The sequence below is a fragment of the Nicotiana sylvestris genome, chromosome 1 (genome assembly GCF_000393655.2).
Source record: "Nicotiana sylvestris chromosome 1, ASM39365v2, whole genome shotgun sequence".
Classification (NCBI taxonomy): Eukaryota; Viridiplantae; Streptophyta; class Magnoliopsida; order Solanales; family Solanaceae; genus Nicotiana; species Nicotiana sylvestris.
This window is the reverse complement of record NC_091057.1, coordinates 171,764,612-171,791,134: the sequence shown is the minus strand read 5'-3', so window position 1 is coordinate 171,791,134 and position 26,523 is coordinate 171,764,612. Positions and strand designations below refer to the sequence as shown.

Sequence of the window (26,523 nt, the reverse complement as noted above, 5' to 3'; positions counted from 1 at the left end):
ACCTAAGTGCTCGAGGAGCATCGGAGACAAGTATGCTTGACCCCGAAATAGTACCGTTATGGATTTGTAACAGAATGTGCTAGATTCCCGCCGCGTCCCCAAGATCATAGCGCAAATCTCGGAATGGGATTGTACGATTCCTTACTAGGCGGTTAGACAGCTGTATCAAGGATATTCCTTACTATAAATAGAAATATACTTTATTTAGGGTTCCCCTATTATATAAAGGAGACCACAATCATTTGTAGAGATTATCTAATCATTGAGAAAAGAATATAATCTCTACTTTTTGTCTATTGTTCATCAGAATTATTCGCTAGCTCTACTGCTCTTACTTTACTTTTCTTGTTTAATTGTTCTTATTGTTCTAAGCCCACCTCGAGGTCACTAAGCTCGAGGTCACTACTGCTGAGTAACATTGGTTTGATTCATTTCTATCTTTCATTTCTACTTCATATTTCTTGATTATTAATTAGCATTGAACTAAATCACATATCTTTAAAACCACTAATCAAATTTAATTGTTACTCGTATTTTCGAGGTAAACAGTTTGGCACCTACCGTGAGGCTAAAGATAATAGTGATTATTTCTTTACTGATTCTCATTACACACGTTGCTTTTACACTTTTTCTTGTCAAGATCTTTTGATTATCAGGTTGAGACATGTTTAGCACACAGAACGCACATGTTCATGACAACGAAGGTCTTGGATTTCATAGGGAAAACAATAATCTAGGAGTCGGTGTACCACCGATAAACCCCGGAAGAAGTGTACGTAGGGAAGTCAGATATGGTGACTAAGGGACACAAGGAATAGGAGATGGGGGAATCAGCCTCCAAGTGATATTCGAGATGCTGCAAGCTCAACAGATTGCCATCACCCAACTCCAGAGTCAGAATAAAACTCCGAGTATAGCAGAACCGAGAAACACTCGACGTGCTGAATCAGCACTAGAGAAATCAAACAGAGATGGCTCAGGGACTGACCCTACGATTATGAGGATGCTCGAGGAACCCACCAAGAAAGTCAAGTCCGGGGAGAAGAAGATCGAGGATAATGACAAAAAAGTGGAGACTTATAACTCCCGCATTGATCAAATACCGGGGGCACCCCCGACCTTAGAAGGACTAGATCCTAAATAGTTCGTGCAAAGACCCTTCACCTAGTGCGGCTCTGAAGCCAATTCCCAAGAAGTTCCATATGCCCGAGATTCCCAAGTATAATGGGATGACCGATCCGAATGAAAACATCACCTCGTATACGTACGCCGTCAAAGGAAACGACTTGGAAGACGACAAAATTGAATCCGTACTGCTGAAGAAGTTCAAGGAGACTCTATCCAAGGGTGCCTTGATATGGTATCATAATTTACCCCCTAATTCTATTGATTCGTTTGCTATGCTTGCAGATTCTTTTGTAAAAGCACACGTCGAAGCCATTAAAATTGCAATGAGGAAGTCAGACCTTTTCAAGATAAGGGAGAAAGAAAACGAGATGCTCAGGGATTTCGTATCTCGGTTCCAAGCAGAGAGAATGGATTTGCCTCCTGTCACCGATGACTGGGCCGTTCAAGCTTTCACTCAAGGTCTCAACACTCAGAGTTCTATAGTTTCACATCAGTTGAAGCAAAGTTTGCTCGAGTACCCGGCTGTCACTTGGGCCGACGTACATAATCGGTACCAGTCGAAGAACAGAGTCGAAGATGATCAATTGGGGACTCCTTCAGGGTCCGTTTATCCTAGTAGGCCTATGGGTAGGATCAAAGGAGACGTCGATCGAAAGTTGAGGTCGAATAGAGATCAATATCAACCGTACAACGGAGACCATAGAGGCAGCAGGTATGGGCAAAGTTTCGCACAAAATGAGAGGAGAAATGGTCGAGGTCAAAATTCACGAGGGCCTGATGCCGAGGAAGGTCACGTTAAATAGCCAAAATCCGAATAAAGGTACGACCCATTCCGATTCTCTGTATTTTTTCGACTAACACTTACAGGCTATCGACAAGGATCATCACGAAGCTTTGAATCTTAAAGCACGCATTGCACTCTTTTTTCCATGTACCGATTTTTGTCCCAAATGGGTTTTTCCGACAAGGTTTTTAACGAGAAAATCATTGTTCGTGATGACTTAGGGCAGTTCAACGGTATTTGAGGTTCCCTTAAATATGCCTCGAGATCTTGGAGGCATTACCCTCGAAGGTCCGCTTTATTTCAAGGAAGTTACTTCATGACAACGGGGCCTCGATAATTAAATGTTGTAAGGGTCAAACGGTCAGATGAGCCGTGCCCATATAGGTTACTCGAGCCCTAACATCAATCATGCACACATGTATAATCGTCTATTGAGAGAAGTATCATTCCTTGCGGCTATCTCATGCTTCTAGAAAATTTTTCTATACTCTTGATTTATTATGTAAACAGGCTAAAGGGTCGATCACAACAGAAGTTCAAACTGCCAACATTTCGAGACCATAAGACCTTAAAGGTGATCCTCAATTTTACGGGCTACGGTCACCCTACCCGGGGACTGACTCTTTGGTCAAGCTTGAAGTAAAATGGAAGGTAAGCCTAAAGGGCAAGTTTCGAACTAAAAAGTCTATGGCCAAGTTAACACGGATCGGGGACATCCAAAATCCGTAACAAATACAAAAGCCCAAGGGCTATCTTAACCTGAGTTTGAGCAAACTCTCATTCGGGGACTATCTACGAAGCCTAAGGGCTAATTTTACTTTGAATTCAAGCAAATCCTCACTCGATCATAAAAGCCCACGGGTTATCTTAACCCAAGTGCAAGCATACTTCGAACACTCAGGGACTACCTACTCGAGCTATCCCAGTTCGAAATCATAAGACCTCAAAGAGGCACCTCCCAATATACGGGCCAAGACCATCATACTCGGGGACTAACCTTTGGGACAAGTTCGAAAGGCTATCGGGAAACAAGTCCAAGAGACATACCCGAAGGCTACGACCATATTGAAAGGTTATGGCCATATTAAAGACTACGGTCATGTAAAAGGCTATGACCGAAATAATGCGGCTCGTAGACGTCCGACTTCCACCATAAATTAAAAGCCTTCAAATACTTCAAAAAATCGGTTAAACTCGGCTACCCTTAGCAAAATTAAAAAGGGCTTCGATGAAATCAGCCCTCGAATAATTTAAAGGCTTCGATAACATCAACCTTTGAAAAATCCTTAAGAGGTATTAACATGAATGGGTTCTGATCGATTAAACCCTGGAAAACCCAACGGGTACAAAAAACACATGCTAAGGCATAAAGATATTTTCACTAAGTTTTTTAGCCGAAAAGAGGGAAAAATTATAGTCGTCTTAGAGGCCAAACTGGCCCAACTTAAAGAGCCTAAGGTCCGATCTAAAAGAGCCTAAGGGCCAATATAAAAAAGCCTAAGGGCTTCGAGTTCGAGCAAATCCTCACTCGACTACTAAGCCGAAGGGGAGTTTGAGAAAATTCTCACTCAGGGACTATCTATAAAGCCTATGGGCTATCTTCATTTTGAGTTCGAGCAAGTACTCACTCGACTACTAAGCCCAAGGGCTACCCGAGTTCGAGAGAATTCTCACTCGAGGACTATCCATAAAGCCTATGGGCTAACTGCATTTCGAGTTCGAGCAAGTACTCACTCGACTACTAAGCCCAAGGGCTACCCGAGTTCTAGAAAATTCTCACTCGGGGACTATATTTCAAGCCCAAGGGCCACCTCATCTCAAGCTTGTCCATAAGGCCTAAGGGCTATTTTCATTTCAAGTTCGAGCGAGCACTCACTCAACTATCGAGCCCAAGGGTTACCTTACGTCATCAACTGTTGAGCCTAAGAGCTACTCAAACTCAAGTTTGAATGGTCATTCGGGGACCATTGATCAGAAACGTTCGAGGGCAGAACTTATTATCGGTCATTACCATCTCAAACTTTGGATATTCAAAAGGAATTTTATGATAAGGCACTTTTACCCATATAAAAGAGTAACAGATTCAGAAGCCATGGAAGGAAAAATGCTTTGTATAAACACTTTTACAATAGTTATAGGTCACAATCAAGAGTTCCTCGTAAGGGCCGATCAACCTCAAAAGCAAAAAATTATTAAGAGCATGAAACCTAAGCAGCACGATCCCCATCGGCAGAAGTGTCTTCGCCCTCGAAACCTTCCGTCGGACTCGTTAAAAGTTCTCGGAGTTTTCCTTGATAAAGGTCCAAGCTTTCGTTTCCTAAGTCGCTTACGTCACGATAATGATATCATGGCAAATCGGGATAAAGATCAAGGACTCAATTAGTTTCTTATCATTATACTCTAAGAAATGCAGGGACTATCTGTATACGGTATAAATCGGGCTAACCGATTTCGTGAGCTCGAGGGTCACTTCAAGAGCGATATCGAAATAGACTAAGAGCGAGTCCGATGTATACGGTCAAAATCATATGCCTCCAATTTTGAAGGTACGAGAAGTCACATCGAGGACAAAATTTTGATATAGACCAAGCTCGGGCTCGAAGATAGAATAAGAGGTTCGAAGACCTAAGTGCTCGAGGAGCATCGGAGCCAAGTATGCTCGACCCCGAAATAGTAACGTTATGGATTTGTAACAGAATGAGCTAGATTCCCGCCGTGTCCCCAAGATCATAGCGCAAATCTAGGAATGGGATTGTACGATTCCTTACTAGGCGGTTAGACAGCTGTATCAAGGATATTCCTTACTATAAATAGAAATATACCTTATTTAGGGTTCCCTTATTATATAAAGGGGACCCCAATCATTTGTAGAGATTATCTAATCATTGAGAAAAGAATATAGTCTCTACTTTTTGCCTACTGTTCATCAGAATTATTCGCTAGCTCTACTGCTCTTGCTTTACTTTTCTTGTTTAATTGTTCTTATTGTTCTAAGCCAACCTCGAGGTCACTAAGCTTGAGGTCACTATTGCTGAGTAACATTGGTTTGATTCACTTCTATCTTTCATTTCTACTTCATATTTCTTGATTATTAATTAGCATTGAACTAAATCACATATCTTTAAAACCACTAATCAAATTTAATTGTTACTCGTATTTTCAAGGTAAACAATAATGAATGATATCGTTAGCACATTTTTGCTCATCATGAAAAATCTTAATAGATATAGTAGGAAAACACAACACTAAAACTTTGCAACACTTGGAGTTAATTCATTACCCTCGTATAGCATTATTCTTATCCTGAAAGTAACAATTGATGTTAATAACACAGTGCCAATCTATGAGGCTCCAATGTACTCCCTCGGTCCACTTTAAGTGATTTTTTGGCCTTTTTTTGTGGTTTACAATATTTTATTTTTTCAGATACCAAGAAGGAATTAACTTCTTCTTTCCAAAGTTGCCCTTGGAGTAAAGAGCCTAGGAGTAGTTTGTTATATTTCCAACGAAAAGGGCCTAAACCGCCCTTGTACTCTTCGACCATGTGCACAACTACCCTCCGTTAAATATATGGCCCATCTGTGTCCCTGTCGTTTCTCAATCATGGTATTATTGCCCTTTTTGGCCAACGAAGCCTTAGTTTAGTCTCCTGCCACCATTAATAACTCTCAATTAATTTTAACCAATTCTTACCAACCTCCCACCTTTTTTACCAACCCCACCCCTCTTTTATTTACTTCTCATTGCCTCTTTCTCCTCTTCTTCTTCTTCTCCTTCTTCTTCTTCTTCTTCTTCTTCTTCTTCTTCTTCTTCTTCTTCTTCTTCTTCTTCTTCTTCTTCTTCTTCTTCTTCTATTTTGTTAATCTCAACTCAATTTTTCTGACTATCTCATAAACTTCGAAATAAGTTTAGGTTTAGGGTAATTTTTCTGTCATCTTCAACATCTCCACCCGTAAAGAAAAATTCTGAGTGTTCTAGTGTCTCAACTAGGTTGAGGAGAAATTGTTACTGTGAAAATGTTGCTAGCTATTTTGTTGCCTGGACTCCGTTGAATGTTGGTGTCACACCTCCTTTTTCCGCCCTCGCGGGGGTACATGAGTTTTTTCCAATTAAAGGACAGTCGAAACGGGATTTATTTCTTTATTTCAGAGTCGCCACTTGGGAGATTTAGGGTGTCCCAAGTCACCTATTTTAATCCTGAATCGAGGAAAAGAATGACTCTGTATTACAGTCTGCGCACCAGAAATCCGGATAAGGAATTCTGTTAACCCGGGAGAAGGTGTTAGGCATTCCCGAGTTCCGTGGTTCTAGCACGGTCGCTTAACTGTTATATTCGGCTTGATTATCTAATATAATACGTATTATAAACTTATGTGCAAATTTTATCCCTTAGCCGCTTTTATTATTCTTTTTATTTATTGTTATTATTTTACGAAAAATTGCAACATTGTGAAAACGTATTTCAAATCACGTCGCAATCAATTGCACCCGTGGTTATCGACACATTTCGACTCCGTTGAGATTTAGATTTGGGTTACATAAATGCACACCCGTATTTAAGGAAATAACATTATTAAATACGCGCCTAGAGCGACTAGCGTGTCATTATTTTGGGTAGGGCCGTGAAATTTGCTAAAACGGCTCCTCCCTAATTCTAAGCAATTAACTGTACATTTATTGAGGGCCCCGAAATCTATACATTTCATTAAGCGAGGCTCATCTCATTTATTTTAAATGGACAAATCTTAAAGCGACTACATTTTTTCTATAAAAATTAGTCTCTAAAATAAAGAAAGAAAAATCCTAATTAATTACTAGCTTTTATAATTTTAAGAAAACATGACATGCTAATTGCTTGGTTAATACAAATATTGATGAAAAAAAAATTTACTCTTAATTTCGAAATTTTAAATAAAATAAAAATTCAACAACTAATATTCAAAATAAACAAATATAGCTAGATTAAAACTCAGCATTGTTATTATTATTTTTTTAAAAAAAATATTATTGAGATTAATTATTCACAATCATTTGAAACTAGATTTAACCATAATTACTAAAGCTTATTAGAAAGTTTATTAGACTTAAACGTTCTTCTAATCTTGCTTAAGCTCAAGTCATGCCTTAATGCCTAATTTACGATGTTTAATTTAAATTCATGTTTTAACTAAATTTAGCTACTTGTTCATGATCAACCTACAATCTTGAAGCCTTCATAGCTAGTGAATTAACCTGTTTTGCCGAACTGATTTATTACAGACTAACTTATGATATTATTTTCTTATTCCAGCTATTATTTAGTAATTCATGAAATAGCTTAAATACAATCAACAAAAGAAACAAAGAAAAAAAACGAAATTAAAACTTCAAATTTTCATTCTTCATATGTATTCATGCTTCATATTTCGGATTACAATAACCAGCTTTTCAGTTGTGTACCTGATATTGGAAGCAAAAGAAAATGAATATGAGAATCAGCAGCAGCAGTAAAATCAGTACAACACAGCAACAATAGCCCAGCAACAGTAACAAACCAGTGGAGTAGTAATCCAAAAAAAAACAAAATCTTCCAGCTTTGATGAAACAACAATTAATTCTGATTTCAAACAACAAAAGAAAGCAGAATATTTTTTTTTAGTTTTTATTTTTATTTTTTGAAAGCTTAAATATTTTTCGGAATTTTCTATCTCTTAAATGTTCAGCCCTTTTCTCTCTCTTATTTTCAGATTTGTTTCTCTCTCTCGTATCTCTGTATTTTTTCTCTATCTCTCTGTATATCTTTTTTTGATTTCAAGACTTCACATATATAACTCATCCCATAAACCTTTCAATTAATTAAAATCCATACTTTTCTCTACCCAACCCATTATCTTTCCACTCATCCCCATTACATTAAATAAACATATCACACCACCCCATTTCATTTTGTCCCCCATGCTTCATTTAAAATAATGCAAGATTCCCCTTTAAATTAAATCTTGTCCCCCCTTTATATTAAATAATCATATCACAACCCACCCCATTTCATTTTGTCCCCCATGCTTCAAATAAACAATTACAAAATGTACAATTCCTAAACTACCCCTTCCGACCTTACTGAAATTACCAAACTACCCCTGAACGTATTACAAATTTACCAAACTACCCATCAGCTATAACACATCAATTAATCAAACTTAACCAAAATATAGACAATATGATCAATTTCTAACAATGTTCAAACAACAATATGAACACGGATGAACATCATAACAACAATATCACATGAACATGATTTTAACAACATTTCAACAACAAATCTCATGAACACAAATTGAACAACCAAGAACAACTAAAATTTGATTGAACAATATTTTTAGCAACAACAAACCTATTTTTCGGATTTAAACAACAACAACAATCAAACAAGTATATTTAGATTCTTAAATTCAATAATATTGAACTTAACATCAACTCTAACAACATTACAACAAACAATTCTTATATTAAACTTTAAACAAGATTATGAGACCAATTCAAGAAATAATCACAAATGATAAACAAGAAATAAGAAAATCAAACTATACAAATTTCGGATTCAAGATCAATCAAACAAAGTATGAACATGAATGAAAAGATTCAACCACAATAACAAACTTTATTCAAATTTCGAATTGAACTTAAACAAAACAAATAAACATATTCAAATCACTAATCTTCAAATAATCAATTAATCTTTCTTAATTAAATCCAACAAAAAAAATATAACAAAGATACATGATCATGAATGAAATCTATATTAAACAAACAACGGATTCAAGCGATTTAAACTAAATCTAACAATATTAAACCTAAACTAACAATTCCTTTTTTGCAAAAATTAAATTAACATGAAATAAACTGAAAATCAATTAATTAAATTTTCATTTGAATCTGAAAATTAAACCAACCAAACATATAAACAAACTAAAAAAAATTATTTCAATGATGAACAAACAAAACAAGAATTGAATCATTTATCGATTTTGGATCCGAAAAATATCAAACAAATTACGGGCAAAAAATGAAACTCAAAAACCCACTAACCGGATCGAAACAATGACGAACTTGAACGGAAACAAATCTGCCCGGAAACAAATATCGCACCAAAATCATTTGACGCCGAAGACGATCACGAACGGACAAACGAAGAGCTTGAAGGAGAGGTAGCAGACAACCGTGAAAGCGATGCCGGACGGGGCAGCAGCAACGCAAAACGTGAGCAGCAGTAGATGCTGGACGAAGCAGTCACGCAGCATCATGAAGTGAGGAAGAAGAAGAAGCAACGATCAACGTGAACTTGAAGAAGAAGAAACACTCGCGATCTTGAAGAAGAAGAAGAAACACGGGCGACGGGTGTGTGTGTGTTGTGTTGCCGTAGTTGTGTGTGTGTATGTGAAGTAGAAGAGGTGGGGGAAGGGCAGCCATGGATGGGGTGTTTGGATGCTTGAAGAAGAAGAAGAAAAGAGAGAAAGAGAAAGGGGGGGGGGGGGGCGGATGAGAGAGAGGGATTTTTTAGGGTTTTCTTCCTTTTCTTTTTTTTGTTTTGTTTTGTTTTGCTTTGTTTTTTTTTTTTTGAAATGCAAGATAGGGGTGTTGGGTTATGGACTGGGTTGACCCGGTTTGAAATGGACTGGGTCGTTTGGGAAGATTGGGCCATTTTTTGGGCCTGTGGCTTGAAATCGAAGAAGAGGCCCAATTCCGACTTTCTTTATATTTTCGCTCTCTTTTCTTCTTTTTATTTCTCTAAAACTAAATTATAAAAATACTTAAATTATTATTAAGAACTAAATTAAGTTATAAAAGTGCAAATTAACTTCCAATAACAATTAACGCACAATTAAGTAATAATTAAGCATAAAATTGTATATTTGGACATTAAATGCTAAAAATGCAAACGATGCCTATTTTTGTAAATTTTTATTTTTTTGTAAACAAACTTAATTACTAACAAATTATAGAATTAAATCCTACATACAAAATGCGACATATTTTTGTATTTTTTATTAATTTAGCAAATAAACATGCACAGACAAATACAAATAATTATTCAAAATATCACAAAATATCACAAAATTGCACACCAAGGAAAATTATTTTATTTTTGAATTTTTGGGGAGTAATTCTCATATTGGGCAAAAATCACGTGCTTACAGCTGCCCCTCTTTGCCCGAAGACACGTAGGGTTTTCGTGCAAAGATAAAGCGAGCGATTTTTGCCCATCCGAGTACTCCGTGTGAAGCATTTTTGAAAAAGATTTGACCGAACCTTTGCTTCAAAGGTTTCCTACATATCCTGGGCTAAACAGGAATCAGGTCAATGTAGTTCGGGAAGTTTTTGGTAGCTGGGACTACCGTGGGACTGCGATGTTACTGCTGTTGCATGCTGTTATCACTGCTTACCGATCTCCTTGTTACACCGTGCTTAAAAGAAAACAAGAAGCTAGGCTAGACTAAAATTTGTTCTTGTTGCCTTGCTTTCTTGTCGGCTTGTGTTTCCTTCGGTGCTTTTCTTCCTTGAATTTTGGAATGATACTGGCCCTTTGCTTTTCTGAATTGGATAATATAATAAAAATGGAGATATTGTGTTGTAAGTATAATGTTTCGAACTTAGGCAAAACTTATGTTGGGAATTTTGTTTTATTCATTTGAATTACTTGAAGTTGTAATCTTTTGAACTACTTGAAGTTGAAACATTTTGAACTTATATTAGGAATTTAGTTGTAATGTTTTGAATAACTTGAAGTTATTTTTCTTTACACGTATAGTGTGACGTTGAAATGAATCTAGTAGCAATGTTTCCTTTGATAAACTTATCTTACATGTTGTCACACCTCCTTTTTCACCTACACCCCGAGGAGGGTATAATAAAGGAAGTTTTTTCCAATTTAAGTGACAATCGAAACGGGATTATTTTAATTAAAATTCAGAGTCGCCACCTGGGATAATTAATGGTGTCCCAAGTCACCGGTTCAAATCCCGAATCGAGGAAAAGATTGACTCTGTATTACAGTCTGCGAACACAGAAATCCGGGTAAGGAATTCTGTTAACCCGGGAGAAGGTGTTAGGCATTCCCGAGTTCCATGATTCTAGCACGGTCGCTCAACTATTATAATTGGCCTATTATCTGATTTTAGTACATGTTTAAACCTATGTGCAAATTTTAACTTAAACCGCTTTTCTTTATTTAATTTTTTAAGAAAAATTCAACGTCATCTAAAACACGTCTTGAACCCCGTCACATAAATGCACCCGCGGTCCGTGACGTATTTTATCCAACATTGTTGAGATTTAGATTTGGGTCACATAAATGCGCACCCGAGTTTAGGAAGATAAATTATTAAAATAACGCGCCTAAAGCAACTACGCACTTTCAAATTTGCGAGGGCCATGGAAAATTCAACTAATGGCACGCCTCGATTTCTAAAGGATTAAAATTAGTTATATGCGGGCTATGGATTATGAACAAAATATATTGTGGAAAACCATCTTCAATAGGAGAACTATTGTGGATACATCTGCGGTACATTACTGCTAAAGTAAACATTTGCTCCAGTATGTGCAGAAAACAAGCATATCAAAATTGTTTGACATAGGTTCAGGTGAAACCAAAATAGAAGAGATCAAAAGGTATTAAATTCTTTATTGACAAAATATCGTGAGAATATTCATAGGATTTAATAACATGAAACATGGCCATTTCACAAGTAGATATACGATACAGCACATCATTCAGGCATCTTTAAAGTTAACCGCTAATATAATAAATAAAGGCACTAATTTGACAACTACATACAACACATCGTTAAAACACATCTAAAGGACACAATGATATAAATAGCAATACTTTTCAACTTTAGCTAACAATTTCCATAGCTTTTGTTGTTTACTTTCTAAATAATGAGTTTTAAATTCAAAGGGAAATCATGTACTTCTTCAGCAACCTTCAAATAAATCAAAAGGCCTTCAACTTAAACTCACGTTTCCAACTAACCAAAGATAATAAAATATTTTACGTCAAACAAATACAGGGATGCAAAATCGACAATAACCAAACTAGCTGAGAAGATCAACACTGATACAGTAGTACTATCAAAGTGCTAGAAAATAGGAGCTGACTTTATCTTCCAAATTCAAACAAAACAATAGCGGCAAAGTCAAACAGGAACCGCAAGCAAAATCGAGACCTCGAACCGGAAACCTCAGAATTACGTTCTTCGACGACCTCGAAACTCGCCGGAACAGTTTTGGAAGTGGACTATTTGGGGCATTTTATGGGGTGTTTTTCAGGTGGAGAAGATGAGCTCTCATGGCTCTTTCATGGTGGATGTTAAGCTCTAGACGTAGAATTTTTAGGAGGAAGAAAACCCTCTTTTCGTTGGCTGTCTGTGTATATCTAGTGTATATCGAGAGTATCTCTAGTGTATATAGAATGTATACTGACTGTATATCGAGTGTATACCCCTTGTCTCCGTTAAGAAGAAGCCATCTTTTTTTCCTCTCTATCTTTTGAACTTCCCCATCCTTCTTTCTCCAGCTCTCTAATCTCTAAATAGACATCAAATTAGTGCATCTTCCATTACAAATTATACTTTTAACTTCTTTAATTATCCACTAGTTAGTGTTATTATTTAATTTTCATTAGTGTTAGTTTTACCCTACCAATATAGAAGCTTCCTAATTAGTTAGGTAAGACTCTTTTTTCATTTTTTTTAAATAAAACCTAAATTAATTTCTATCCCCAAATTATCTTAGAAAATTAAATTAATTAACCCTAATAATTATTACAACTAATTAAAAACTAAATTAAAAGAAAATTTTCAAAATTTAAAAATTAAAGAGTAAAATGTAACATGACTATTTTTCTATGATCTTTTTCTATTTTTTCAACAACAACTTACTTAATTAATCTAAAAATGTAAAATAAAATCCAAAATGCAGATGCAATATATATATTTTTTTATTTTTTCATAATCTGAAATACTACATAATGCATTTTAAAATAAGATAGAAATATTGCACAATACCAAAACTAATCCTAATTAATTAAACTAAATATAAACTATTTTTGTGTTTTCGAAATTATATAAATATAAAAATAAGGTACTATTTTTAAAATTATTTTTTTATGAAAAGTACATAAACTAAAATACTTGTTTGTAATTTTTATTTTTCTTGTAAGAAAATAAAATAAAAGAGTTAAAATGAGTTGAAATAGCTATATTAGGCCTAAATTAAATATTTACATGCTAAAAATATAAAATTTTTGGGGAAGGTCAAAAATCACATGTCTACACATGTCTTTGCACCAACATGAGTGAAAATGCAAGTAATCACTTTATCACATTCAAAAAACTTCATATGCTAATAAAAAGTGCAATCACATTCAAACAAGCCTTTACCAAATAAGATCACACCATTCAAAGTTAGATATGCTAATTCACCATTACTAAAACATAATTGTTCTTAACTATCATGTGCTTAACCAATGACATAAAAAGAAGAAGATGTAATCAATCACCTGGTAGTTAAGAAAAAAGAACTTCCATAAAGTTAAACATCCACAAAACAACCATTTAACTACTAAATTCACTTAAATATAAATTTCAGAATTAGCTGGTGCTCTTCTTCCCTTCCTTCCTATCATCTTCAGTTTTTTTTCGTCGCCTCAGTTTGCAACTGGTTGGATGTCATAGCTGCCTTTCCTTTCCAAGTGACCTTCTTTGGTGAGTAAGGCAAGTTTGGCATTGGTGTACCAGTGATATCCCTTGAACTGAATCCTCTTTGTCTCAATTGTGCTCTGCCTAATCATTCTGTTTTGTAGCCTTGTTTGTGTCTCCAAAATAATCATTGGCATCAATGAGGGGTTTTCTTCATTCCCAACCTCAGGACCATAGGCAACAGACTGCTATGTTCTACCTTGGCTGGAAAACACTGATTGCTGGGATTGTTGTGTGGCATCTTGGTGTTCTTCTTCACTTTGAAATGCATCAGACTCTTTTTCCTGGTATTCATCAAAAGTTTGACTGTATGTTGCTCTTTCATCACTTGTGAACACATTCCAACATCAGGGTCTTGCCATACCAAAATTATATGTCAATTACAATAATCTAACTAAAAGCAGATAATAATTATGAAAAGCTTTACCTTGTCACATGCTCTTGCATTGTGGTTAGTTTCAACACATTTGCTACAAGTAATCTGACCCCCCTTCCTTGAAATAGTCCATATTCCCTTTCTTTTTCTTACCTCATTAGGTTTCCTATTTCTTTTAACCTTGGGCCTGCCAATAGACTTGATAAGATCAGGTGGTTCCATGGCTTATGCAGGAGTAATTTTCCAAAACTTTGAACTCTTTATAGACTTCATCTTATGTTGATATGTTAGCAAGCAAGCATTATTACAATACCACCAATTTATTTCTGTTAGAGGAGCATCCTTCTTGTACATCAAAGCTCTAATTGTATAAGGATAAGGAATACCAGACAAGTCCCAAAGCCTACAAGTACATCTCTTTTGCTGGAGATTGACTGCTTGTCTATCATCACCTTCTGACACATCATATCCATTATTACTATCAAAACTACCTTACAACCCTGAGCAATTTCTATTTAATCACTATAGAATTTCATGCTTTGTGGATTGTAATCAACAGTCCAACTGCTCAATTTAGCTTCATTAGCAACCAATAATTCCATTACTTTTACCCTAATTTCTTCCAGCATTTTGATGATAGGCTTGCTTCTTGCCTCCAGTATCCAAGCATTGAATGACTCAATGAAATTATTGTCTACCATCATGTTCTTACACTGTGTATTAAGGTAAGTTCTGCACCAAGAAGTTGGTGTATAGTGCAATACATCCTCTGCATCATACATAGACAAATCTCTCAATTTTGACAATTGATCAACAAATTATTTCTTATAACTACTTCTGGCACACCATTTCATTTCACCACTTCTCCATTTTTACACCAATTTGCTTCAATATGTCTCATGCAATATATGTGATATGCATCAGGCAGTATTGTCTTCACTGCATCTAGCAACCCCTATGATATCAAAGAACAAGATAACACAAATTAGAGAAATTCATAAAAAGAGAAGAACAATTGAAATTCAGAATGTTGTAATAAACATTACCCTTCTGCATATCAAAAATAAATGTCACTCAAGTGCCATCTTTTAGATCCAAAGACCTCTGCATCATCTCCATAAACCAGGTCCATATCATGCTATTTTCTTTATCAACTACAAGCTAATAGATAAAATTGGTTCATAGAATCTTGACCAATGGCAACCAACAATTGACCTCTAGCCGTCCCTTTCAACAAAGTCCCATCTAACCCAATAAATGGCCTCAAACCATTTTTCCAACCTTACTTCAAGGCATAAAAACATATGTACATTCTAAGAAATCTTCTTTTTTTTGCCAACAATGCCTCTTTTGATATGTTTATGACAACATCACTACCAGAATTGCTTTCTCTAATTTCTTGGGAATATGCTCCAAGCTTCTTGTAATCATCAACAAAGTTGCTCTCTAGTTTTTGCAAAGCCAATCTTTTAGCCCTCTTCAACTTTCATTTGGAGACATTTAACATGTAATCATCCTCTAGTTCCCCTTTCATCTCATTCACCTTAAATTTTGGGTTGTTTTGAATTTTGTTTTTAAAGTAATGAGCCAATGTAGAAACATCAGCTCTCTTGTTCACAAAAGCATCATCATAGGTGTGGTTTGGGTGTAAGGTCTTGATTTTAGATCCATGACTACTCCCATCTATGGAGATAAGACAAACAAATGGGCAGTCATCCTGACATGTATACCTGGATCTAGTTGTGTCGCTTTTAACTATCAAAGCTTTTCTTATTAGCAACAAAATAGAAATCGACGACCTCTCTTGCTTCATGTATATCCTTAAAGGTCATACCTATGTATAGATCCATATAATTTTCTAATTTCGTACCTAGATTTTTCCTCCTCTCTTGGTTAAATATTTCAAGTTCCTCAGAATTATATTCACTATAGTCAGATGCAGGAAACTGAAACAAAACATCATTTTCTTCACCCTCAGTAGCAACTTCTACTTGGGTGTTCTGAATGTCTCTCTTCCGACCTATGTTGTATCATAATTTTCAATATGTTCTATGATATTTAAAGCAATTACAGTAAGCTCAAGGTCATACCTATCAACGACAAAGAAATCTATAACCTTGAATTGAGAAGAAATGAGAAGCTGAAGTGCCCTAATTACATCGTCATTATTAACTTCATTACCCCTAAATTGATTAACTCTTCAATAATGTCTCTAACAGACAACAAATTTGGATTAAAATCATTTCATTTATCCACGAGAGAACCATTATAAAGTAACTGATGTGAAGTAGCCCAATGACTCCCGTAGTTGAAAACAATATCCACGTTATCAATTATCCTTGATAGAAGTACATGCAAAAAAAGGGATAAACAAACACAAATGGACCACATCAGCTATCGACAATGACAAAAGAAAACAATAAAAAAAAAATCATAAAAGTAAGAGGCTAAATCGGGACCAACTAACACCCAACATAACCATAAAAAGTCACAGATTTACACAATAAACTATTATTTTCACATGGTTATTGTACCAAAAATTTTTAAAAAAAGGAACAAGACTTTTCAGAACCCTAAACCCCACGGAGAATAAAGGTTGTATTCTAGGTCTTTTAAGGTTAATATGATCAATTTTATTGTTAATTAATGCTAAAAGGTGAATTCTTTAATATGTATAAAAAAACCAAAAAATTACTCCCTCCGTTCCAATTTATATGAACCTATTTGACTGGACACGAAGTTTAAGAAAAAATGAAGACTTTTGGAATTTGTGGTCCTAAACAAGTCAAAGAGGCCTAGAGTATTTGTGTGGTTATAAAGCTTCTTATTAAGGATAAAATTGTAAGTTTAAGCTAAATTATTTTCAAATTAAGAAAGAGGTCATTTTTTTTTGAACGGATCAAAAAGAAAATAGGTTTACATAAACCGAAACCGAGGAAGTAGTTAAAGTGGACCGGAGGAGTAGCAGGGAGCTATAATCATGGTGCATAAGAGTCGTGCAAACTGTTCAGAAAAAGATAAAAAGAGAATGTCTCGTAATTTCACTCAATATTGGAAACGTGTATTAGTAGTATTTTCATAGTATTAGCCTATTCCGAATTAAAACGTGTTTAGTCCTTCAAACTATTTATTTCCAAATTATTGTGCTCTGAAACCCGAATGAATTTGGAAGCCAAAAAAAAAATTATATCCGAATCCAATCTCTTTTGGGAAATAGAAACAAATAGAAAATTTTACACCCTATACAAAACCTTAGTACCCTATTTATCTTAAATAAATACCATTTTAAAATATTACATCCTATAAATATCTTTTATCCTTTATAGCAAAATATCTAATTATAGTTACATCCTACATTTAAGGCACCATATATGCTAAATAATATTTCTCTCTCTCCTTTTTAGTATTTTCTCTCACATAATCACCATATAACTCCTAAACACGTTCTCTCTCTCTTTTACATTGTGAAATATGCAATGTATTCAACTGTATTTTTGTTTGTAACTGTTCAATTTTCTAGTAAGTTTTTAAATGTATTCATATGTATTCACCTTACTTATTTTATATGTCATGTGTGTTGTATCTAGTTTTTAATATGTATTTAGCCTTGTTACTGTATTTAGTCTTCTGTAAGTGTTTGTAGTTGTATTTATATGTATTCAAAACTGATTTGCTATGAAATATGCAATTCTGTAAGTGTTTGCTCTGTTTTTGTGCTTCTTTTCACGAAAAAAGGGAGAAGATTATTCTGCTTTCTTTGAGCAGATTAATGTGTACTCGTATTATTTCTTTGAGTTAAATTAGGAGACTATCATGTGAATTTATTTCCTTCCGTTTTTAACAAGTTTAACTTCCCAGAATTTGCGCAAAAATGTTACTGTATTTTATTTGTATTCAGCTTGAATACAGATAAATACATATACCCATTAGCTGGAGTTCCCATTTTTACGCCTATTTTTTTGGTTGTATTAATGAATACAACTGCTTAAATACATGAAATATATTGTATAAAAATATAAAAGGTATCTATAATAAGTAATATAGTGAAGGATATCTATAAATGACTAATTAGGGCTAAAAGATGCGAAAAAATTGTAACTTTTAACGCATTTTTCAACTCTTGACCACGGAGATGGAGAGATATTCTTTTGGGAAAGAAAGAAAAAGAGCAGATACAGTTGTTGAATACGAGAGGAAGAGTATCAATGGTTGATGAATAAGGTGAACGCAATCAACATTAAAAACGTTATACCTGAATTGTTTTCTGAAAATTTAATTCGAGGTAGAGGTTTATTTTGCAGGTACATTATCAAATCCCAAATCGCTTCTCCAATTTTCACTGACGTTTACGCTGCTGTCGTCGCCGTCGTTAATAGCAAAATCCCACTAATCGGAGATCTATTGTTAAGAAGAATTATACTTCAACTGAAAAAACCTGTTAATAAGCCACAGTTATTAGCAACCGTCAAGTTTATTGCTCATCTCGTGAATCAGCAAGTCGTGCACGAACTTATTGCTTTGCAATTACTTACAGTTTTTCTGGAGAATCCAACTGAAGATAGTGTTGAGGTTGCGGTTAGTTTTGTCACTGAATGCGGTTCAATTCTTCAGGATCTCTGTCCCTTAGGGTTGCACGCTATTTTTGAGCGGTTTAGAGATATACTTCATGAAGGAAAAATAGATAAAAGGATTCAGTTCTTAATTGAAAACCTTTTTGCTTTGAGAAAAGCAAAGTTTCAGGGATACCCTGCTGTTCGTCCTGAACTTGGCTTAGTTGAGCTGGAAGATCAATTAACACATGAAATCTCTCTCTCAGATAAAGTAGATTCAGAAATTGCTTTAGATGTTTTTCAGCGTGATCCTAATTTTGCAGAAAACGAAAAAAAATATGAAGAATTAAAGAAGATGACACTAGGTGAAGAGTCTCAGGAAGAAGAAGATTCCGATGCACAATCAGATGAAGAGGATGACGAGGAGAAAACGGAAATAAAAGACGAGACAGAAACAAACTTGATCAATCTTCGTAGGACGATTTACCAGACGATTATGTCAAGTGTTGATTTTGAAGAAGCGGGGCATAAGCTAATGAAATTAAGACTAGAGCCTGGTCAGGAGATGGAATTATGTGTAATGTTATTGGAGTGTTGCAGTCAAGAGCGGACTTATCTCCGTTACTATGGACATTTGGGTCAGCGTTTTTGTATGATCAATAAAGTTTACCAGGAGAACTTTGATAAATGCTTTGTGCAGCAATACTCCATGATCCACCGTCTTGAAACTAACAAACTGCGCAATGTGGCTAAGTTTTTTGCTCATTTACTCGCTGCTGATGCACTGCCTTGGCATGTTTTGGCTTATATAAGGTTGACAGAAGAGGACACTACATCTTCTTCTCGTATATTTATCAAGATCCTATTCCAGGAGTTGGCTGAGCAGCTTGGCATCTGTTTGATGAATGAACGTCTTAATGATCCCACTATGCAACAGTCTTTTGAGTCAATATTTCCAAAGGATAATCCGAAAAATACTAGGTTTGCAATCAACTTCTTCACTTCCATTGGTCTAGGTGGGATAACTGAAAATCTGCGAGAGTATTTAAAGAACATGTTCAAGACTAATCATGCAAGAACAAAAGCCTGTCTCTAAATCAGGTGAATATGAGAGTTCAAGCTCTGATTCGGAATCTTTGGGTTCTGAATCAGAATCAGGTAGTGATAGTGAAAGTGATGATCGCCGAAGGAAGAGGAGGAGAACAAGTTAGGGATTTCAGATTGACAAAGTGTTTCAAGTCTGATATTGTAGCTATGTTTTTTTGTATTTCATTTCAATTCATTTCAGTTGTCTGATATTCGAACAAAGCTAGTTACGCTGGTGTTGTTATCAGAGAACACTGTAGAGTAAGTCATTAATGTTAATTCATGCTATAAATTCTGGAAAAATTAGCTATGAGTATACATTTGTTAATATGATTCTTAAACTCCTTACACATGCCAACAACAGTTGCCCTAGTTGAATTATTTAGAATAGATTTCCGATGACGGTTTTGGTTTCTCCTAGACCAATTGTCTTTATTACATTTTTCTTCTAGCATTTGATCATAAAAGCAAAATTCTTTGTTGTTCTTGTGGGCAGAACCTTGTCAAGAGGTATGATGTTATAGAATGTGATGCACTGGTTGTTGTTGGAGTTGACAGACCAGTAAGTTAATCGAATTTTCTTTGTTTTGACCATGTCCATACTTCATTGTAAGCATTCTAGATGTATTGCAGCACTGCGAAAGATTTGTACTGCAGTCCTTTGATGAGATTCACAACGCGAAAATGAGGTGAATTAATCCTATTTACCAATGTGATTTTAGGTCCTTCTTGGTTTTTCAAGACATCTTTCTTCTATGTGATTTAGGTCTACCTCTTCCATTCTTAGCAACTCTCAACCACCATAGTGTTGCACCAACAGATCAGCTGGCCTCATAACCATTCTATAGAACTTGACCTTTTCTTTTGTTAGGTATAATTCTATCGTTTAACACTTCCATAGACACTTATATTACATCTTTATCCATCTTGTCATTCTGCTAGAAGACTAAGAAAAGTAATCTAGCCATTTAGTCATTAAAAACAACCACAAACTTGTTGCCCAAGATGTCAACTACCTTGGAGGCTACGGTTTCTGTTGCTCCTTTTTAAATATAAAAAAACAGATGGAACATGGAAGCAAGCTAACAATAAAAGGAGCATATTTAAGTTCTAGAGTCATCCTCTTCATCCATTCTCCAAACATGGGTCGTCAGAAAAAAAAGGAGAAGCTTGTCAAACCTCAAGAAAAGGTCAAAAGCTTTGTACAGCCATGGCCAGATCTCCCTCAACAGCTCCTCAACATTATTGGAAGGCAAGATTCTGATAAACCTGATCTAATGCAAAACATCAGTTTCCACGGTGTTACCAAAACATGGAGAGCAGCACCTAAGCGATGTAGTGCCAATGCACGATTACCATGGCTTGAAATGTCCGACAAAGATTACTACCAGTCCAAAACTCAGGTACATATTCTCAGCATCTCGTTTCGACCAGTATATTGGTGGTACAATAGAAAATGGCATGATCTTTGGAACCATTACCATGGCTGTTCATATGGGTTGATTGTCGGTGGAGGGAAGGATCCTGCAGAGTACTGTCTCTTTAGTCCTGCTGCAAGATCTTTTGACAGATGTTGGAGTATTCCCCCTTGGGATGCCAGAATTCCATTCAAGTTTGCAACTCTGTCTTCATCTCCTTTCAACAATTACAAGGGCTGTTCTGTGATGGTGTTAACAGGTTGTTCCAATCCAGCTTTCCTGGTTTCTCATGTAGGATACCAGAATACATGGATGAAACAAACAAGCAGTCTTGTCGATCCAAATTGTTCAAAAAGACAACTTATGATACTTATTAACGCCATCGGCTTTGAAGGGAAGTTTTATGCATTGAGTTTGCAGGGTACTTTAGCAGTAATTGAAGAAATTGAATCCAAGTTTCAAGTTACTAAATTAAGCAGAAGCCGGGCTGTTCCATCAGTTTTCTCAACACACTTCACAGAGTATCTTCTTGAATCCAATGGAGAGATCTTGTTGATTTTCTTGATATCAGAACGATCAACTAGGAAGATTGACAAAGTGGAAGTATACAAGCTGCAGATGGATGATCTATCATTGGTAAAGTTGGACAACCTTGGAAATAGAACATTGTTTGCAGGGACAAATTGTTGTATGTCAGTTAATGCAAGTCAACTGGGCTGCAGAAGCAACTGTGTCTATTTTAATGAGAATACGACTAACACTTGGCAGTTTTATGAAATGGAAAGTGCCAGTATTTTACCATGTTTTGATGGCTATGATTCTGAAACAAAAAGTCCAGTATGGGAAGAGCCAGTAGTGGAAAATAATTGCTTGTAAGATGAAAAAATGTGTCAAATTCAGTTTTCACTAGTTTATGTTGTATAACCATGCTGATTCTGAACCACCTATTCTATTCAACTTAGTCTACCTGTAGTGATAGTGATAACTATGTTAATTCAAAAATCAACTATGTTAAATCTTGGAGTCTACCGCAAATAAAATAAATACTAGCTGGAGTCTTAGATTATAAATGCTTTTTTGGATGGTCAGTCAAGCTCCAGAATTAGTCATAATTCCATCTTCTTTGTTACTGTGAAGCTAACAATTCCGATAAGAACATGCCTATTCATATATCAAATGAAATTAACTGCGCAGTTTCTCTAAGTAATTTGGTTGTGAAATACATTACTTCCACTTGCTAATGCAGAAGCAGATTTTATTAATGTTAACAGTGAATACTTTTGACAGCCTATCGCGGCTGTTTCTTTCTTCAAGAGTCTCATATGTACAATAAGCATTCTTTGCAAGATTGCAACAGAGTTCAACACTCAGCAAAATTCTTCTTCTCTCAACAAGAACTCAGAACTCATGATATTGGCATCAACACTTTTCCATTAGTTTGCAACTCCTTGTTACTGCTATCCTCATTCATTGAATTCACAACTACACTTGTCAGCTTACACGGCTCGGCCTCTTCTAGCATATGAACTACCATCCTCATGGACGGTCTCAATGCTGGCGTCCTAGCTGTGCAATGAACTGCAATTCTAAGAACCTCGACAGCATCTTTCTTGAACCCCTCCAAAATGCTTGAATCCACCAAGTCAATCATGCTAGTTTTGCTTCTTATCTTGCTACATACCCACTGGACTATGTCATTGTTCTCCCCATACTCAGCATCCACTGGCTTCTTTCCAGTCACCAATTCCATTAGTACAACCCCGAAGCTGTAGACATCACTCTTCTCGGTCACCTTGGTTGTGTAAGCGTACTCTTTTGTCCCAAACAATAAAGGAAAAGAACAAAAAATTAAAAATTTGCCAAAATTGTTTTGAAGTAGCAATAGAATGAAAAGGGAAGAGAAAAATATGTACCAGGAGCAATATAGCCGTGTGTCCCAGCTACAACTTGAGAAGAGTCTTTAGTACCATTGACCTGCAAAACCTTAGCTAGTCCAAAATCAGCAATTTTGGGCTTCATCTTTTCATCCAACAAGATGTTGCTAGACTTGACATCACGGTGCATAACAGGTCTGTCATACCCGTGATGCAGATACTCCAGCCCCCGAGCAGCACCTAATGCAATATCATATCGCACCAACCAATCCATCTTGACTTTCTGTGACGTGTGCAATTTGTCCCATAAACTTCCATTAGGTAAGTATTCATAAACCAACAGATTTGAGTCCTCACTTGTGATGCTACAGTACAATTTGACAACATTGACATGTCTAATGGAGCTTAATGTGGTCACCTCAGCATCATACTCCTTTGATCTGCCATTCCCCTTTGCCAGTATAGCTGAGCTGCTCCGGTAACTTTTCTCATCACTAGAATCAGATTTCAAAACGTGTTTCACAGCTAAACTTTTTCCACAATTCAAGACTACTTTGTACACATTCCCTGAACCACCTCTACCAATCAAATTTTCTTGCTTCAATGCCTTTAAGACTTGATCTTCACTAAAGCTCAATACATGAAACTGTTTGATATCCCAAGAATCAAGTCTCTTTACAGGAATATCCTGATTATTGTGCTTAAACTTCACATAGATGAAACATGTAAGTGAAAGAACCAGAACAACCACACCAGCTATCAAGCACAATATGACTGTTCTATGCTCTTTAGATGTATGAGAATCTGATAAACATGGGCTGAGACTACCGAAATTCTCACTACAAAGGCCTGGATTTCCCAAAAAGCTATTACTAAAAGCTTTTATTGATAAAGAATTCGGTATGCTACCACTCAACCTATTGTTCGACAAATCAAGGAGGCTTAATCTTAACGACGAAAGGGTCACTGGAATTTGACCTGAGAGCATGTTATCAGATATATTGAGAGAGTTCAAGTTTGCCAAAGAGCCAAGACTTGAAGGAATTTCACCAGAAAGCGAATTGCCAGCAAGATTAATTTCATTTAGAGAAACACATGATCCGATTGAATCTGGAAGATTTCCAGAAAACAAATTATACTCTAAATGAAGACTATTAAGTTTCTTAAGTTCACCTATTGTTGCTGGAATGTCACCAGAGAACTGATTCGAGCTCAGATTGATGGCTACTAATGAAGAAACTTCTGATATTCTCTCTGGTAACTGACCATTGAACCGATTGTTGGCAAGAAACAACTGTGCTAAAGACTTAGCTTCACCAATATTTGATGTCACTGAACCTTCGAATAAATTCAATCTGAGATCAATGATGAGTAAATCTGGCAAACTCCAAATTCCACTAGGGACTATTCCAGAAAATGAATTGTTGCTAACCCGTAAACGCTGCAACGACAAACAGTTAGCATAATTTGAAGGTATCCCACCACTGAACTTGTTTTGGAGCAGCAAAAGATCAGTCATTTTCCCTTTCTTGCACATATCAGGTGGTATTGTACCAGTCAACAAATTCTCAGAAACATCAATGTATTGAAAGTCTGCCCATGATCCAATCTTTTGAGGAAGAGAACCAGATAACTTATTTGCGTACAAAGACAATTCTGTGAGAAACTTGAAATCTCCAAATTCAATAGGAATCTCACCAGAAAACTGGTTCTCAAACAGTTGCAAAGATTCAAGAAGAGACAAAGATTTGAGCTCTGAAAGATCACCTTCAAGTTTGTTCGTTGAAGCATCAAAATTTACAAGACTACTGAGATTCCCAAATCCCACTGGAAATTTTCCAGTGAGTTCATTTTCATAAAGCTCAAGCTGGTGAAGTTTGGTAAGTTTTGTTATTCCATCTGGGATTTTACCTGACAAGAAATTATATGAAAGCTCAAGATTTTCAAGCAGAGTGAGATTTCCAATACCTTCTGGAATTTGACCTCCAATACTACTATTAGTAAGATAAAGCCAATATAACTTATTAAGGTTCAGAATTTCAAGTGGGAAAGGACTTTTGTCAAATAAATTATCACCTAAGCTCAAGAAAGTTAGACTAGTAAGATTTGAAAGTGAAGTCCAAGGAAATGGACCAGAAAATCCACTTCTGTTGAGACTCAAGAACTTCAGTTGGGTTAAAGAGGACAAATTTGGAACTTCTCCTGAAAAAGAATTGTAACCCAAATCCAAATACTGCAACTTTGTACAGTTTTTCAAGTGATCACTGACTCTACCGTTCAAGAAGTTAGAACCAAGGGAAAGTTTTTCTAGTGATTTCAGAGAGCATAAGGAATCAAAAGAGACAACCCCAGATAAGTTCTGCTCAGAAAGATAGATTTCTTTAACCAATTGACTTGTAGAATCACAGATAATTCCAGTGAAGTTGCAAATGCTATTCTCAGGTGTCCATGTATCAAAAAGTTGTGAACTTTGTGTTATTTTGAGGGTGGATTTGAATTGCATAAGGAGTTTTAGTTCATCGTGTTGATGGGAAGGAGAAATCAAGATGAAAAAACAGAGTAACAAAAATGGCCATGGCCTGGAAAAGTTAGCACCGGCTGACATTTTTTGGCTAGTTGGAAGAATAGGGAAGAAAGTTTGGTTGGCTATATTTGACGTTGGTTTAGTCTGTGGGAAGATGAAATCCACAGGAAAAAAAGAAGAAAACAAAGAAGAGAAAAACTATGTGAATTTTTTCTCAAGAGGTGGCCATGAGGAAGTTTCCATTTCTCTATATTCACACTTAGCAAAAATTCACATGCAGATTGAATGATTTTTTACATATGCTGGTCAAATATTGTACCGATCCAATTGATTGCATCTTTTAATTTGTCCCCTTAGTTCATTACTCTAACTTGAATAATCAACAACGTCAAATCATGTGAAAATACCTTCTGGAAGTGAACTAGTTGTAAAAATGAAAAATGAAAACCATTTTACTAGGAGTAATATATTTTAATCGATATAGGTATGTTATCCATATTTAAGAAGATTTTGTATTGAGATATTAGGAAAGAAATGAAAATGCGGTTTATATTAATTTTGTATACATTATTCAAGAAACTAAATTAACGGAAAGGATCTCCTTTAAAAAGAATTAATATCATGGAGGAGTACAATAGAGACCATTTAAAAGTAATATATTCTTCAAATAAATTTGACATAAAGTACAAATTAGAACTCTCGTCTTTGAAAAGAGATGAAGGGATTATGGCATAAACAGAACATTCACATATTAAGAGTAATAATGACCTAGTCTTTTTGTTTCAACAATTTTCAAGTTGTAGCTCTTAATTGGCGATCAAAATTTTAAGGTAATAGGTGCGAAATATCAATAGTAGTGCTTTGACGAGCTAAACTAATCGTTTTAGCTGAGAAGTTTTATTTTGTGTCTCGTACAACTGACACTCGTTGTATGAGATTCTTTTTTGTCTCATAAATTTGTGGACCACTATCTTATACTTTTGGGTCCATAAAGTTGTGAGACAAAAAAAATAATTTATACAACTAATATCAATTGTACGAGACA

The 26,523-nt window shown here is 35.7% G+C and overlaps 4 protein-coding genes across 4 annotated transcripts; 3 read left to right on the top strand and 1 right to left on the bottom strand.

Annotated features, from left to right (window-relative positions):
* The first annotated feature begins 1,202 nt into the window (after nt 1–1,202).
* LOC138877040 (uncharacterized) lies at nt 1,203–1,931 on the top strand. The gene has a single exon (XM_070156462.1). It carries the CDS (start codon nt 1,203–1,205, stop codon nt 1,929–1,931), a length of 729 nt encoding a protein of 242 aa, XP_070012563.1.
* A 16,200-nt stretch (nt 1,932–18,131) lies between these two features.
* Nucleotides 18,132–20,075, top strand: LOC104228474 (uncharacterized). Its single transcript, XM_009780939.2, is given in 2 exon segments — nt 18,132–19,633; nt 19,635–20,075. Coding segments are annotated over 2 exon segments (1,548 nt in total). The 5' UTR covers nt 18,132–18,238; the 3' UTR covers nt 19,788–20,075.
* A 651-nt stretch (nt 20,076–20,726) lies between these two features.
* Nucleotides 20,727–21,956, top strand: LOC138877038 (uncharacterized). The gene has a single exon (XM_070156461.1). It carries the CDS (start codon nt 20,727–20,729, stop codon nt 21,954–21,956), a length of 1,230 nt encoding a protein of 409 aa, XP_070012562.1.
* Nucleotides 21,957–22,182: 226 nt separating this feature from the next.
* Nucleotides 22,183–25,686, bottom strand: LOC104228473 (receptor-like protein kinase 7). Its single transcript, XM_009780938.2, has 2 exons — nt 22,994–25,686; nt 22,183–22,892 (listed from the first exon to the last, which is right to left on the bottom strand). Exons 1-2 carry the CDS (start codon nt 25,557–25,559, stop codon nt 22,486–22,488), a joined length of 2,973 nt encoding a protein of 990 aa, XP_009779240.1. The 5' UTR covers nt 25,560–25,686; the 3' UTR covers nt 22,183–22,485.
* Between the last annotated feature and the right edge of the window lie 837 nt (nt 25,687–26,523).